The 15,290-nt window shown below is 46.5% G+C and overlaps 1 protein-coding gene across 27 annotated transcripts in view; it reads left to right on the top strand.

Moving 5' to 3' along the window:
• The window catches only part of LOC143929724 (hemicentin-1-like), a 419,992-nt gene that overhangs the window by 49,111 nt on the left and 355,591 nt on the right, over positions 1–15,290 (top strand). For 25 of the 27 annotated variants that reach the window (XR_013262563.1, XR_013262571.1, XR_013262579.1 and 22 more), the window contains exons 8-10: positions 1,986–2,297; positions 8,791–9,093; positions 13,256–13,573. The exons of 1 other annotated variant lie outside the window; for it this stretch is intronic. Coding sequence is in view for 3 of the 26 variants with exons in the window: in XM_077453695.1 (XP_077309821.1) it covers positions 1,986–2,297; positions 8,791–9,093; positions 13,256–13,573 (933 nt within the window). In the remaining 23 variants the exon portion in view is untranslated. Of the gene's footprint in view, positions 1–1,985; positions 2,298–8,790; positions 9,094–10,509; positions 10,615–13,255; positions 13,574–15,290 lie in introns of those variants that run through there. One more of the 27 variants, XM_077453696.1, reaches the window with a different exon arrangement.

The following is a 15,290-nucleotide window of genomic DNA, read 5'->3' on the forward strand; positions in this document are numbered from 1 at the left end:
ACTGTTCAATAATTTGAGTTTTTTTGCAAATAAAATCCATTCAAGTGGATCTATTGTCAGCCTCAAGTTACTGGGCCACCTACCACCGGACACCCCCTAGACGTGTCACAAGGAGAACGGAAGGTAACGGTAAGCCCAAAAATAACCAGCAGCTCCTTCGGGACTTAATGCTACAAATACATTTACGTTTTTGGTTGTAACCTGACAAAATGTGGGGAATTTCAGGGGGTATGAATACTTTTTCAAGGCACTGTGTGTGTGATCAGGACCTGTATGAGAGGGTTCAGGGATGCAGTCTGGAGCCATTAACCTTTAAAGGGATCAGCAATGTGCGAGTAGCTGGTCTATAACTTGACCAGCCATTATCTCTGGTGAGGTCCTTTAGTGTGAATGGTGACGGGTCACACTGGATGTCACACACAGGGCCATGAAAAACACCTCTGAGAACTTTATATAACACAATATTGTGATGTTTCTTTGCGATTTTCTCCTTTTGGATCTCACAGACTTTTTATTGATTTCTGATTGGACAATTTTTTTTGGCGCTTTTGTTTTTCTATTATTCGCACTTCATTAGCATTTATGATTATGCAATTGTTTGCACGATAATATTGGATTGTTTTTTTATATGTTGGTCATTTTATATGATATGTTGTTATTTTCTGCTTATTTTAGCAAATATTGTATATGACTGAAAACTATTATTTAGTCATTAGTGCAATTTATGAGGGAGCACAGAGGGTCGCACAGACCAGCGCTGCTTGTTTTTTTTTCTAACTACCTTTCTGAGACTCCTTTAGATGTGAAAATAAGGGGACATTTACTTCTTCAGGGGGATTGGATGTAACCAGTGGCGTAACGAGAACCTTCAGGGCCCCGATGCAAGAAACCATGAAGGGCCCCTCCTGAACCCCAGTCAGGGCCCTTCCCTCCGAGTCCGGCGGTGGAACTCCAGGGCATGGTCACAGGTATGACCTTTGTGAGCCCTGTAGTTCCACCACTGGTATCAGTAGTTTTTTTTATTATTTTATTTTTAGGTGCCCCATTGGGGGACTGTCCCTAGGCAGGAAGGGGTCCCCGTCCCCAGAAGAGATGAGGTCCTTTTCTCCAGGGCAGATGAAGTTACTGCCCCCAGGTGAGAAGGGGTCCCTGTCCCCAGGGGAGGTGGGGGTCCCTGTCCCCAGGTGAGAAGGGGTCCCTGTCCCCAGGGGGAGATGGAGGGGGTATGTAATGGTGTGTGTGGGGGATGGGGTCCTCTCACTCACCATGACCAAGCTGCAGGTCGCGCACTCATCCATGTTGGCCTGGGCTCCATCCAGTGTGCTGGACGGGCGATCAGCATATCTCCCAGAAAGACCTTTCATCATCTGTGTATGACGGGGGAGGAGGGGGGCTGGCAGACACGCCTGCAGTGTCCTCCGGGGGGCTCTCATAGGGCTGCACTGCATCTGTGTGCTTAAAGTTTGTTTACCCGGGAGAAGTATGCAGTGCAGTGTGGGCCGGACTTGGGGGGGGGGGCGGGACTCTGGCTGGGGAGAACAGACATCGGACTGAGCGGCAATGCATGGAGCAGGAGAGGGGTACTCTGAGGAGCCGGCCGAGGACACAGGTCATGTGGGGAATGCACAACTAAAGAGCAGCCAGTGTGATAGTCGAGCATGGAGCTCTGCTAGTCACCCTCCACCTCCAGCCACCCGTGTGCATGGTGCACTGGTACCCCCAGCTGCCTATGCTGCTGCCAGCCATATGTGGAGGGGGCTGCATGGGCCCCCTGCATCACAGGGCCCAGTTGTGGTCGCGACTGCTGCACCCCCTATAGTTATGCCCCTGGATGTAACTGACAGTGAAGTTCCCACCACAATGAGAGGACAGTGCAGTCTGGGCAATGTGTCCTTCCAATATCCCGATATTATACAGAGGGGGGACTCATTTATTTATTTATTTTATTTCATGACGTATAACACTGGGCTTCCTCTATATTGCAGTCTCTCCGCCCACTCTGGGTGACATACAATGTGACCCCGCACAGCCTGAGCCTGGGAATACGGTGACGTTATCCTGTGCAATCAGTAATATGTATCCTGGAGATCCCACCATTCAGTGGTATCAGGGAATAACCAAATGTAATAACCGTGATTGGACAGAAAAGTTCCAGAAAGATCCAGAATCCAAAATCTTCTCCGGAACCACAGAGCTGACATTCACCCCGACATCTGAAGCTCACGGAGTTCCCATCCGCCTGGAGATCACTCATGGTGGAAAGACTTTTCCAAAAGAATATCCGCTACACCTGAGAGGTAATGAGATCTTCATTCTCCTTCTAGATGATGGTGATAAGTTCAGTAGATGGATGATATATATATATAGACAATGATGTCCTGTGAAGGTGAGGCTGTAATAAAACCAGACTATGAACACACAGACAGTACTATAGTACAAGAGGGCGCGTATGGCGGGATGTACAGAGAGTTTTCCATCTCCATTACTACAGAACGTTGATAGGGATGAGATATACCGACCTATGAAGAATTCCCACCGATGTACTGTGATGGGAGGGCTGGGAGGGGTGGGAGGGGATCTGATCTTATAGAAGAGAACCTCCATATTGCTTTATACAATAATCCAGCTACAGAGATGGAGACTTCCACACTATACAATCATTTCATACAATCAGCCTTTACATGATGCCTTGATAAAATTGGAGGGGCTTCAGGTGGTAAGTCTGGGCTTAGGAAGTTCCTCATGTGTGCCGTGGTGGTTGGAAATGTAGTCATTGGTCCTATAATATGTGTAGCGGGTGGTTGCTACGAGTTCCTACATCCGTACATTTCACCCTGCGGCCAGACATCCGTTAGACACACTCCTTTATGCCCTGTACACACGGGTCGGACATTCCGACAACAAAATTCATAGGATTTTTTCCAACGGATTTTGTGCCAAACTTGTCTAGCATACACACGGTTGGACAAAGTTGCCAGAAAATCCAATCATTCTTAACGAGGTGACGTACAACACGTACATCGGGACTATAAACGGGCCAGCAGCCAATAGCTTTCTTCTCGTATTTTATTCTGAGCATGCGTGGCACTTTGTCCGTCGGAATTGTCTACGCACGATCGGAATTTAAACAATTTTGTTGTCGTAAAATTTTAGATCCGGATCTCAAACTTTGTGTGTCGGAAATTCCAACGGAAAAAGTCAGATGGAGCCCCCACACACGATCGGATTTTCCGACAACACGATCTGATCGCTCGTTTTCCACCGGAAAATTCCGACCGTGTGTACGGGGCGTAAGTCAATGAACAGTCTTTTGCTTGTTTTTGTTATTTTATTAGGGGATGTACCTTGGTTGGGGGAAGGGACATGGGATGTCCATAGAAACACTGAATAGTTGAAATGTTATAGCAATAGACGTGTCACACTTCTTCAGGTAGGATGTAGAAATGAGCGCTTCTCATTTCTTGAGATAAGACAAGATGGCCGACACTGAACTTGACAGACTTTTACCTCAGAACATCTCCTCCAGTCACAGTCTTATGCCGCGTACACACACGATCGGAATTCCGGGCAGAAAAAGAGCGATGAGAGCTTTTCATCGGAAAATGCGACTGTGTGTACGCTCCATCGGAATTTAGCTGTCCGAATTTCCGCCAGCCAAAAAGTGATAGCATGTTTTCAATTTTCCAGACGGAAAAACTTTCTACCGGTAATTCCGATCGTGTGTATGCAATTCCGACACGCCAAAAATCACGCATGCTCAGATTCAACTACAAGACAGAAGCTATTGGCTACTGGCTATTGAACTTCCTTTTTCTAGTCGTGTACGTGTTGTACGTCACCGCGTTCTAAGCAATTGGAATTTGATGTGACCCGTGTGTAGGCAAGACAGCTTGAGCCGAATTCCGTCAGAATTCCGTCGGGAAAACCATCAGAGCTTTTTCCGACGAGAATTCCAATCGTGTGTACACATGAAGCTTGCAGCCCCTCTGTATAAGGTCTTCAGTCAATTGATAAAGCCCCCCTCTAGGCTATTCTTACCAAGAAGCAGCCATAGGTACTCATGATTGACCCGATCAAAATCTTCAGCCTGATCAAACACCAGCAAGTATTTTCTCCAGTCTGCAGCCCTGCACCGCTCCAGGACCTCCCGGACAGCTATCACTGCTGAAAAAGTGCTTCTACCCTGAACTGAACAGTGCTGGTGGCTGGAAAGTAGATCGCCCGCTACAGACTATAAACGCCAGAAAATTATTTTCGCCAGCATCTTCCCATCAACATTGAGAAGGCTAATGGGTTGCCAATTCTCGAAGAATCCTTCCTCTTTGACAGAAGAATCACCGCAGATTGTGGCATGGAGGGGGAGAGCGAAACCCCTCTCAGACAGCCATTAAAAACCTCCACCAAATATGGGGCCAGAGTAACCCTAAAGTTCTTATAAAACTTGGCTATCAATCCATCTGGCCCAAGCGACTTCTTAATGGCAAGTTTATCAGTAGCCTTAACCACCTCATCTGCTGTGATGTCCTCTGTCAAACTCACACGAGAACTGCCATTTCCCAGTCTTGGAATAGAATCCAGAAAACTTGATTTGCCTGCCGGATCAAGGTCCATCCTGCCCAGGAGATCAGCATAATATGACCTGCCCGTTTCCAGGATCCCTAACTTGGACTTCGTCAAGGAACCTGTACTGTCAACCAGGCCTACAACTGACTTAACTGCTCTACCTTGTTTGCAATTCTGGTAAGCGTCGGGCAAGTGATATTTCCCATAATCCCTTTCCCGAACCATAGAGGTATGCCTGTCATATTTACACTCCCTGAGCAAGAGTTTTATCTCAGAGATCATCCCAGGATCTCCATTATTCAACACAAGCCTATCAAGCCTTCTCCACAGACGCTGGTAGGTGACGTACTTATCAAGCTGTTTATTTCTTCCTATGGCCTTGAAAAACCCAACAATCCTTCATTTGTAAGCTCTCACTACTCTGACTTACTGCTGAAAAAGTCCATGATTGATACCTGTGCCTGAAAAAAATCCTCAAAGGATTGACTCACCTTTACATCAGCCAGGAGTGCTGAATTTATCTTCCAGGTACCCTTCCCCCTAGGTGGTATATCGGGGCTATTCAGAGTCACAGACAGAATACAGTGTGTCCACCGGCTGACACACTGGTGCTGAGAAAGCAGAGTTCCCTTTAAAACAAACCTATCTATTCTACTCTATTACCTCGCTGAAAAGTAAAGCCTGTGTCGTCGGGGCAGCAATGAATGTGCAGAACAATCAAGAAAAAGCCGTCCAGTCCAGCCTGGCTCCGGTACCTTTCCTGTCCTTAGTACCGGTGAAGGTGTTGAAATCACCACTGAAGACAACTTGCCAGGCTGTACAAAGAAAAGGCTTAATCTTCATGAAGAGGCATTTCCTGTCCCACTTTGTCTGGGGCCCATAGATGTTGATCAGGCGCAGGTCCTGCCCCCCCCCCATGGAGATATCTAAGACCATACATCTCCCCATTTCTACCTCAATAATCTGCCAACAGGTTACCATGCCCGAAAAAGTACCGCAACTCCAGTGTAAGGCTCGGCCGCAAGACACCAGAAAGAGGGGCCGTGCCTCCACTCCTTCGCCAGATGAATATCAGCCAAACTAGACAAGGGGTCTTTTGAAAAAAGAAAATAGCATCAAACCCGCTGAGCAAAAATAAGGCCATATTACGAGCACTTACTGATTTGCTGGCGACCCTACACGATTCAATGTCCCCTGTGATTCTTCCTCCATAGAAATCACTGACTCATCACCAGAAGAACTTCTACCATCCATCTCAGAATACACCTCAAAAGCATTTGCCACCTCCACCCTCCTAGGTTCAGGAGCTTTGACATCCTTCCTCTTTCTCCGCCTCTTACCCTTTTTCCTTTTAGCCTCCAACCATTCCATATCCTCATTCAACAATCCCGATGGCAGAACGCCCTCCCCCCTGCTCCCCAGGACATCCTCAGCCAAAACCCCCCATTAACCCCTCCCCCCACATCATTCACCCCCAACTTCCACATCTTTCACAAACAGAACAAAGAAGTGGCCGCACACTGGAAGTCCAAATTAGCTTGATGTCATCTTTATTGTCATAAGTGGTCAGACAAACACAGGAACAGCAGTTAATGCTTTTCACAAGCGATAGCTTTCTTGTTCACAACCCTTCCACATCTTTCACCCTGACTTCCACATCATTCACCTTGCATTCTGCACAAGCCACTTTCGTTCCCTTCCTACCTCGCCCTCCACCATCATCCAATCCATCACTCACTCCACCCCTTGGTGTCTGCTGACCTCGAACCGCAGCACTTCTGCCATGCCGAGGAGGAGGGGTTGGTACCACCATGCACCCTAGTTCAGCAACCACCACTACCTTCACTACCCTTGGAGAAACAATAGGTGCCGACACAGACTTGACAACCACACTTTCTGACACTGATTGGGAGACCACAGACTGGGGGGACACTGACACCACAGAGGGCCTCACAGACACAGATTCTGACAGGACACAGACACTAGGATCTCCTGGTACAGCCTCTGCCAACCCAGACTCTTCTCTATCCGGAGGGAAGAATTCCTCCACTCCAAGCCTCAGAGAACCGGCTAGAAATGTGACCAACCTTATCACATAGGTTACATTTAATGATGTTACAGTCGCTTGCCAGATGCCCCAGTTCCTGACAAAAAGAGCTCTTCTGTTCTGGACAGTTAGAGGAGAAATGTCCCTTGACCTCACATTTATGGCACAGCTTAGGTTGACCAGGGTAGAAGATGGTAATCCTATCTCTACCAATAAAGGCAGAGGAGGGCAAATGATGGACCACATTCCCACACACACTCAACCTCATTGACACCGACCCCCCCACCCGTCCAGATTCCTCTATCATCCACAATCTTTATTAGGGGACACAACGTTTCACCAAACCTCCTCAACCAGACCCATAAATCCTCAGGGGGTATAGACTTATTCCTTGTCAAGATAGTCACATTCTTAAGGGCTGTCGTGAGACAACTTTGGGGAAAAGCCCCTTCCAGTCTGGCTGGCCCCCATATACACGCTCAAACAGCTCCCAAAACAGATCCAGCAACTCTGGATGCAAAAATGACAAATAATATTCATAGGAACCAGCCGAAATGATAAGAGCATAAATATCCTCCGCCTTAAATCCCATGGCTAGGATCTTATCCACAACCACCCTCCTGATAGGTGGAATACCTCCTCCTTCCCACCTGAGCTGTACCACATTCCTGCGTTTAATGGAAGAAGGTGTGTTCGGTTAAAGTCACACAACTGGCTCCCTTCCACCCCCAGCAGCTTGGCTTTGTCTCAACACAGCCTTAGTATAGTTCATAACTTGGACAGATGACACATTAACTTGCTGTATAGGAATATTAACTGGCTGCATTGCAACCTTTGAAATTCCCCTCATCCCCTCCAGCACAACAGTCCCACTCACCATAGTCCCAGAAGTACCACAGATACCAGCAGTCTTCTGTTTAGAAAAAACACCAGCTGTTTCAGCATTCATGCAGCCCTCCTGCTCTGCAGTTTCAATGTTCATGCAACATTCCTGTTCTGCACTGTTAATGTCCATGTGGGATTGCAAGGATCTGTTGTTGGTGCAATCTCAGGAAAGACCTCCACACACTTTGAGAATTTCAGCAAGCACTTCTTTACCAAGATCTGCTTCTGATGAGTTGGTGCAGCTCAAGGGAGATTCCATTTCTCGAATGGCCTGCAGCAATCCGCTATTTTTCTCAACCTCCTCTTGAGATGACCCATGCTGCTGGGGAGGGAGGGGGCAGGTACTGACTCAGACATGACAGATCCTGAGACAGGGGTAGTACTGGGGCCACCGTGTAAAGCCACTTCCATACTGTCGCCATTGCTGTGGTATCCACCCTCTGGCTGGTAATGTTACAGGCGCTCTCCTTTATCTGTTGGCATCTCTCCTCATTCTCACACTTTTCTCTGAGCACACCGCTGCTTTCCTTCAGAGAGGCAACCAACTTCTCCTGCTTTTTCAATGCCTTTTCCAGAGACTTCAGCTCGGAGACTTCCCTCTTACTGTTTCCAGACTTGCTATGCAGGGATTTCTTTTTCCTGAGATCTTCTTTCATGACAGCAAGTTTCTGTCCCTCCTTAGCAATGCGGTGAAGTCTGTTCACCACTCTATCCCGGAAGACTGGTAAGGACTCCTCTTGCATAGGGACATGCCCAGGATCCATTGCAGCTTGAGCACATGGAGTAGGCCTCAGTGCCTCTGGAGAGCCTCCACCTTCGTCTTTGCCAACATTGTCCATGCTTGCCTGGGAAAAGCCTGCATGAGGGGCCCCAGGCTTACTGCTTCTCTCAGCTGAGATCACAGTAGAGTGAGGCAACACCAGCCTGCAGAACAGCACCACCTGGTAGAGAATCTCCTTTGCTACAGAGACTGATGTGACTGGCTCTGTTCTTTGTACAGCACTGTGGTATATGTCAGAGCTATATAAATGTATAATAATAATAGTGTGTGACTGTGGGGGAGGGGACATTAGAATGTAAGCTCATCTGGTACAGAGACTAATGTGACTGTGGGGGGAGGGGACATTAGAGAGTAAGCTCCTCTGTACAGAGACTGATGTGACTGTGGGGGAGGGGACATTAGAGTGTAAGCTCCTCTGTACAGAGACTGATTTGACTGTGGGGGAGGGGACATTAGAATGTAAGCTCATCTGGTACAGAGACTGATGTGACTATTTCATGTTCTTCCTCTGCAGGTTTCTATAAGCTCAGTGAGATCTCCAGTGATCCCAGGAATCCAGACTATGGAAGGTCTCTAACCCTGCGCTGTGATGTGACCGGTTGCAATCCCGGAGACACCCCTGAGGTCACCTGGTCAGGTACTGGAGGAGTGCCGGGGAAAGGACAGCAGAGAGAGACCCGAGGCGGGGGAGACGTTCTGTCCTGTTATCTGACTATAACTCCTACAGCTCAGGATTATGGGAAGGTTTATGCCTGCAGGGTGAAGCACAAGCACATGGAAAATCCTATTGAGAAGAAATTACACCTGAGACTCCCAGGTAAGTTCATTGGAAAGAAATCTGGAAATACAAACCTATAAAACCCATATAGGACGGTATGAATGAATGTTGCAGAGCTCTGAACTTTATATTATAATACATCTGATATCAGAGCTAAGCTCTAGTGTTATGACTTATTATGGCCTCATTTCACAAAGCTGTAACACAAGGTTAAAGTAGAACTATGAGCAAAACTATTTTCATTTTGGAAAGAATAAGGGAGGGTTATAACCTCTGTCAGATTTTTTTTGAGATCTGTGTACCAATGCAGAGATTTCCCTTCACTTCCTGTCCCATAGCCAAACAGGAAGTGAGAGGAAATCCCTGAAAATAAAGGGAATTCCTTGGGGACCACCCAGGTCACCAGAACTAGTGTTGCCATTGGAAGATTTTCCCTCTATTACTTTTCTGGGGATATCCCAAAATTTGGGATTTACTTTGACTTTCAATGATCATGGTAAACAGGACAAATAGAGAAGGGGAATCTCCCTGATGAGGACAAAAAAACTGTTTTTGCCTTTAGCAATACTAGTTTTACCCCCTTAATGACCAGGCCCTTTTTTGTGATATGGCACTGTGTCACTTTAACTGACAATTGTCAGTTAAAGTGCGATGCTGTACACAAATAAAATTGATGTCCTTTTTTCCCCACAAATAGAGCTTTCTTTTGGTGGTATTTGATCACCTCTGGGGTTTTTATTTTTTGCGCTGTAAACAAAAAAAGGCAGATTTTGAAAAAATATATATATTTTTTTTACTTTTTGCTATAATAAATATACCCCCCTCCCCCCAAAAAAAACAAAAAAAAACAAATTTCTTCATCAGTTTAGGCCAATATGTATTATTTTACATTTTATTGGTAAAAAAAAAGCATATATTGATTGGTTTGCGCACAAGTTATAGCGTCTACAAAATAGGGAATATATTTATGGCATTTTTATTATTATTATTTTTTTTTTTACTTAATGGCGGCGATCTGTGATTTTTAGCAGGACTGCGACTTTGCGGTGGACAGATCGGACACATTTGACACTTTTTTGGGACCATTGACATTTATACAGCGATCAGTGCTATAAAAATGCACTAATTACTGTATACATGTCACTGGCAGGGAGGGGGTATATAGGAATATAATCAACATAACTAAGGAACAACCAACATAAACTATGCCAATCCACCTTTAGCAACTAATAACTGACAGTGATATAATTTAACCCGTAAGCTAATCAACATAAACATATAACATCCCACAATAGTTTTCTAACAAGGTGGAGTAGACATAATACTAACAGACAGAAACAATAGGTGACCCAATTAACAATAGAAGAGACACAAACTTGTGTATTCTAGACACGTCATCAGAAGACAAACCATGTCCCAGCAGTCTGACGCAGTGGAATTACTTAATCTTCATAGATCTCCTGAGGATATGTGTGTGACGGGAGTCACATTGTGGAACCCAGCTTACCTTGGAGAGTTCTGGAAACTCCTTGTTCAGCTGCCCCGCCCCCCATCCTATAAGTAAGTAACCCTGTGTCTATTAGGGGCACAGGGTGACCGAGAACCCCCAGTCGGGTCTGCACTAACCAAACTCACTGTACAACTGCACTAATCAAACTCACCGTACAACCACATTTCCTTTTACTCCTGTTATTCTGGGTCTTGTATGTGTGGTTTGTGTTGAAAGAATGAAGGGACTCTTTCACTTGGGACAGTAATATCTCTGAACACTATCCCTCAAGAAATATATGAAGAAAAATGATTTCCACCTTTCCAACTGCTGGAATATGGTTTGAGCTTGGTCTCATAGACTGTTATATACTTTTTACTAGATTGTTTGAGGTGTGGCTGTATCCCATTGTTCTATGGTTTCTGTCTGCCTTGGGAGCAACCTTTTATGGGATGTATATTTTCCTGATGCTCCCTGGTCATTCCCTGTGACACTGACATTGGAGATAACACTGTTTTCACCAACCATACAGCACTTTGTTAGCCGGATTTAAAGGGTGATTGCTGTTCCATGTTCCTAAGTTACCAAGCAGTCACACTTCTCCCAGCCAGGCTTATGGAACTATTATCGGCCACCATTGTTATCACGCCCGGTTCCTCTTTACTGTTTGCATTATGTATTTCTAGCATGAAGACCGGGGGCAGGGAGGGGGAAATTCCTCCAACAACCCTCCCTCCTGATAAGACGGTTTACTGATGAGAAGTTTGACTACCCGTGTGTCTCTTGTTACTGAATGTAGTTTACCTTGCCCTGTGTCATTATGCAAAGAAGGGAGATTGTCCCCTGAGTGTATATCTCTTGGTGCCTGTGTTTGAATAAAGTTGTATGCTTCTCTTCACCCTACAATGATGCCTTGACAAGTGGCTGGTACCGGACAAGGGAAGCGTATACAGTGGACATACTCCTCGAGTATGGGGGTCAATCACAAAGGCTGATAAATATTTCTGTCCCAAGTGAAGGAGCCTCTCTAAACCAGTCTGTAGGAGGGCCACCATATTCCCTCTGACCATTAGCCTGTACAAGATTAATATTACATCTTTCCATCTACTCCTTATTCAGAGGAGTATTTCAAGCCTTGCTTTCAGCGTCCATTAAGTGGTGCTCCATCATAAGACGTGTATTCGTTTTCGTCCAAATGCATTTTCGTCCAAATTTCGGGTATTTTCGTTATCGTTTGCATGCAGAATCCGAAAACCGAAAGATCCGACATAAACAAATGCTTTATTTTCGTTTTCAGTGTGACAACAGTTTGATATAGATAGGCGATTCGACATGACACTGACAATAGCGATCTGTGTCCATCGAACCTGTGGTCGAATGTACCTAACCTAACTCTATTAGTCCAAGATTATTCTACATAGAGAAAAAAGATTCGACATGAAGATTCGATGAAGCAGTCGCCGCAAGCGGACATTTATGGTCAAATGCTCCGCCCATAGGCTATAGAAGAATTCTAATGTTGGTTGACTAGTAATAATAATTAATAAATATAACTATTACTAGTGTCATACAACATTAGAACTCTACTATAGCTTGTAGGCGGAACATTCGGCCCGTAAATGTACGATTGCGGCGTCGTACAGTTTCGCTGCTCCGTCGAATCTTCTTAGAACATTCGACAGACACCATAAGCCTTCAATGACAGATTCCACCTCAATTATTTTGGATTTTCGGACGAATGCATTTTTTTTTTTACGAAACAAATTAATTAAAAACAAATTTCGAGAGTAACTAAACAATTTTTTTTTCGTGCAAAAATGAAATTCTGAACCAAAATATTTCAGTGGGCACATGTCTATCCATCATTAGAGAATGATCTGCTTTGTCTATTGGCTATAATCAGTGGGTAGGAGGCTTGCCTCTAGTTTTTTTTGAAAAGCCTCTCTGCTGGCAGACAGACCCAACCAGCACAGAGGCTTTTGGAGTAGACTAGGGGCAAGCCTCCTACATAATTCCTCTTCCATAGCAGCTGGTATGTGTACCTCTTCTCTTCTGCTATCCGGACCTTGGATCCCCGTTGTGGTTTGGATGTCCCTAACTGCAGGAAGCATCCCACTGCTGTCATCAAATGTGACAGAACCTTCTGGCACCCGATTAGGTCCTTCCTTTGGTTCTATCCCAACATCTTGTCTGTGTACGATGGTTGGTGTAACAGGGCTGCTGTTAGTTCTCGGGCCTCTCACAGATCTTTCCTTCATCCAGCATCAGACAGGTTCTCTTCATCTAGATCTCCACTGGCTTTAGCTGGTCAGACATAATGGATAAATGATGGCGATCACAGGGGTTTAGAGAACTGTCCCCCTTCTACTGGCTGATGAATGTTCAGCACAGGGAGGGCAGTGAAGGCTTCCATAGTACGGTGATGTATGCAGTTCAGTCTTCTGTGTCCATTATTACTTCTCTGACAGGTTTTCTGATGATCCATTGAAGTCGGCCAGAATTCCGGAAAGTTCTGTGATTATGGTGACCCCGTGTCCGGATTGCCCGCATCCATACTTGGGGACACGTCCTCTCCAGGACGGTTCCTCAATCTGTTCAGATGAATGGCCTTAATCCCTCTGTCATATGTAAATGCGGTCATGTAGTGTATCTGATGACCGGAATCTTCTATCCTTCCATTGTATCTCTCACTGTTTGTATTTATCATTACAGAGAGACCGCCCACATTATCTGACATCATTGTCCATCCAACGAGAGTGACAGCCAATCAGGAGGCCTCATTCCAAGTAACAATATCAGGATACTCCCCCCGAGACCTACAAATAAAATGGTATAAGGAGTTCAGCACGTTCCCCCAATCTGAGGTGACGATATCAGATCCAGAGATTGGATTGGACAGTCTGTATAAATCTTCCACCACGCTGACCTTCACCCCGAAGACGAGTGATGATAATATGTCCTTCCGGTGTGAGGTGACACACAGTCAGTCCAAGACCATCCGAGAGAAGAAATATACTCTGGACCTGACAGGTGAGATCCCCGTGTATTCTTCATATGTATGATGTGTTCATATGTCATTCATTAGATGAGGCCAGAGGGAGCGCTCCATGTACATCCCATCACCCTCAGACCAGAGGGGGGCGCTCCATGTACATCCCATCACCCTCAGACCAGAGGGAGCGCTCCATGTACATCCCATCACCCTCAGACCAGAGGGGGGCGCTCCATGTACATCCCATCACCCTCAGACCAGAGGGGGCGCTCCATGTACATCCCATCACCCTCAGACCAGAGGGAGCGCTCCATGTACATCCCATCACCCTCAGACCAGAGGGGGGCGCTCCATGTACATCCCATCACCCTCAGACCAGAGGGGGCGCTCCATGTACATCCCATCACCCTCAGACCAGAGGGGGCGCTCCATGTACATCCCATCACCCTCAGACCAGAGGGGGCGCTCCATGTACATCCCATCACCCTCAGACCAGAGGGGGAGCTCCATGTACATCTCATCACCCTCAGCCCAGAGGGGGCGCTCCATGTACATCTCATCACCCTCAGCCCAGAGGGGGCGCTCCATGTACATCCCATCACCCTCAGACCAGAGGGGGCGCTCCATGTACATCCCATCACCCTCAGACCAGAGGGGGCGCTCCATGTACATCCCATCACCCTCAGACCAGAGGGGGAGCTCCATGTACATCTCATCACCCTCAGCCCAGAGGGGGCGCTCCATGTACATCTCATCACCCTCAGCCCAGAGGGGGTGCTCCATGTACATCCCATCACCCTCAGCCCAGAAGGGGTGCTCTATGTACAGTACATCTGATCACCCTCAGCCAATAGGATTAGGTGGTGGATTCATGAACACAAACGTCTGGCTGAACTGAATGATCCTGTTGAAGTGAATGCAGACAGGAGGAGGGGAACAGTGCTGGCCATGCCGCTTATCACAGGAGGGAATAATAGTTTTTGGGAAAGGTGTTCTTAAAGAGGACCTGCACTGTGAAAGCAGAGGACAAAGGACAGGTCATCATTATTGTTTGTCATCTCCCTGCAGATGATATTTTCTTCATTACTGACTCTCCATGCCTTGTTCTGCATTATGTCTATGTGGAAGCTGCCATCTTGGTAGAGGAGCAGAGCTTTGCTTCCTAATGTCAGATCTGCCCCCTAGATTATCCATTATCTGATGACTGTAGGGTAACGATAGAGGTGTAGAAAGAACAGATCCATGCATTGGATGAAGAAGGAGCAGGGAGATCTGTGCACTGCAGGTCCTCAGGTATGACTTCTCCAGCAAGGAGAACAGTGAGCAGAACAGTAGTGACATCTCCTGATGAGACTGCAGATATACAGCTATAAGGCTATAGGACATGAGTGTCTAGGAAATGCACTGTTGTATGTTTTTTTAACCCATCATACTTACCTAGGTGGATGCAGCATTGGACCGATGCTGCATCTGTCCCCCAATGCCTCTGCACTGAGAACCGAGCGATTGAACACCGCTGATGGCTCACTTTCCACAGATCCCTGAGTGGAGAGCTGCTTACTCTCAATCAGCAGCTCTCTGCTCTGCTCTTCCACACTCCCTGGAGTGCTGAGCTGTGGAGGAGAGGGGGGCTGAGACAGGCATCAGTCCAGGCACCTGATGGATCCAGACTTCCAATGTCAGGATGATGCGGTGCCTGGACTGATTCCAGTGACGTCAGCAGAGATGAAAACAGGTCATAAGAGTGCAAAATGA

The sequence above is a fragment of the Lithobates pipiens genome, unplaced genomic scaffold (assembly GCF_037356315.1).
Source record: "Lithobates pipiens isolate NorthernLeopardFrog02 unplaced genomic scaffold, aLitPip1_a1.2 Scaffold_24, whole genome shotgun sequence".
In the NCBI taxonomy this organism is placed as follows: Eukaryota; Metazoa; Chordata; class Amphibia; order Anura; family Ranidae; genus Lithobates; species Lithobates pipiens.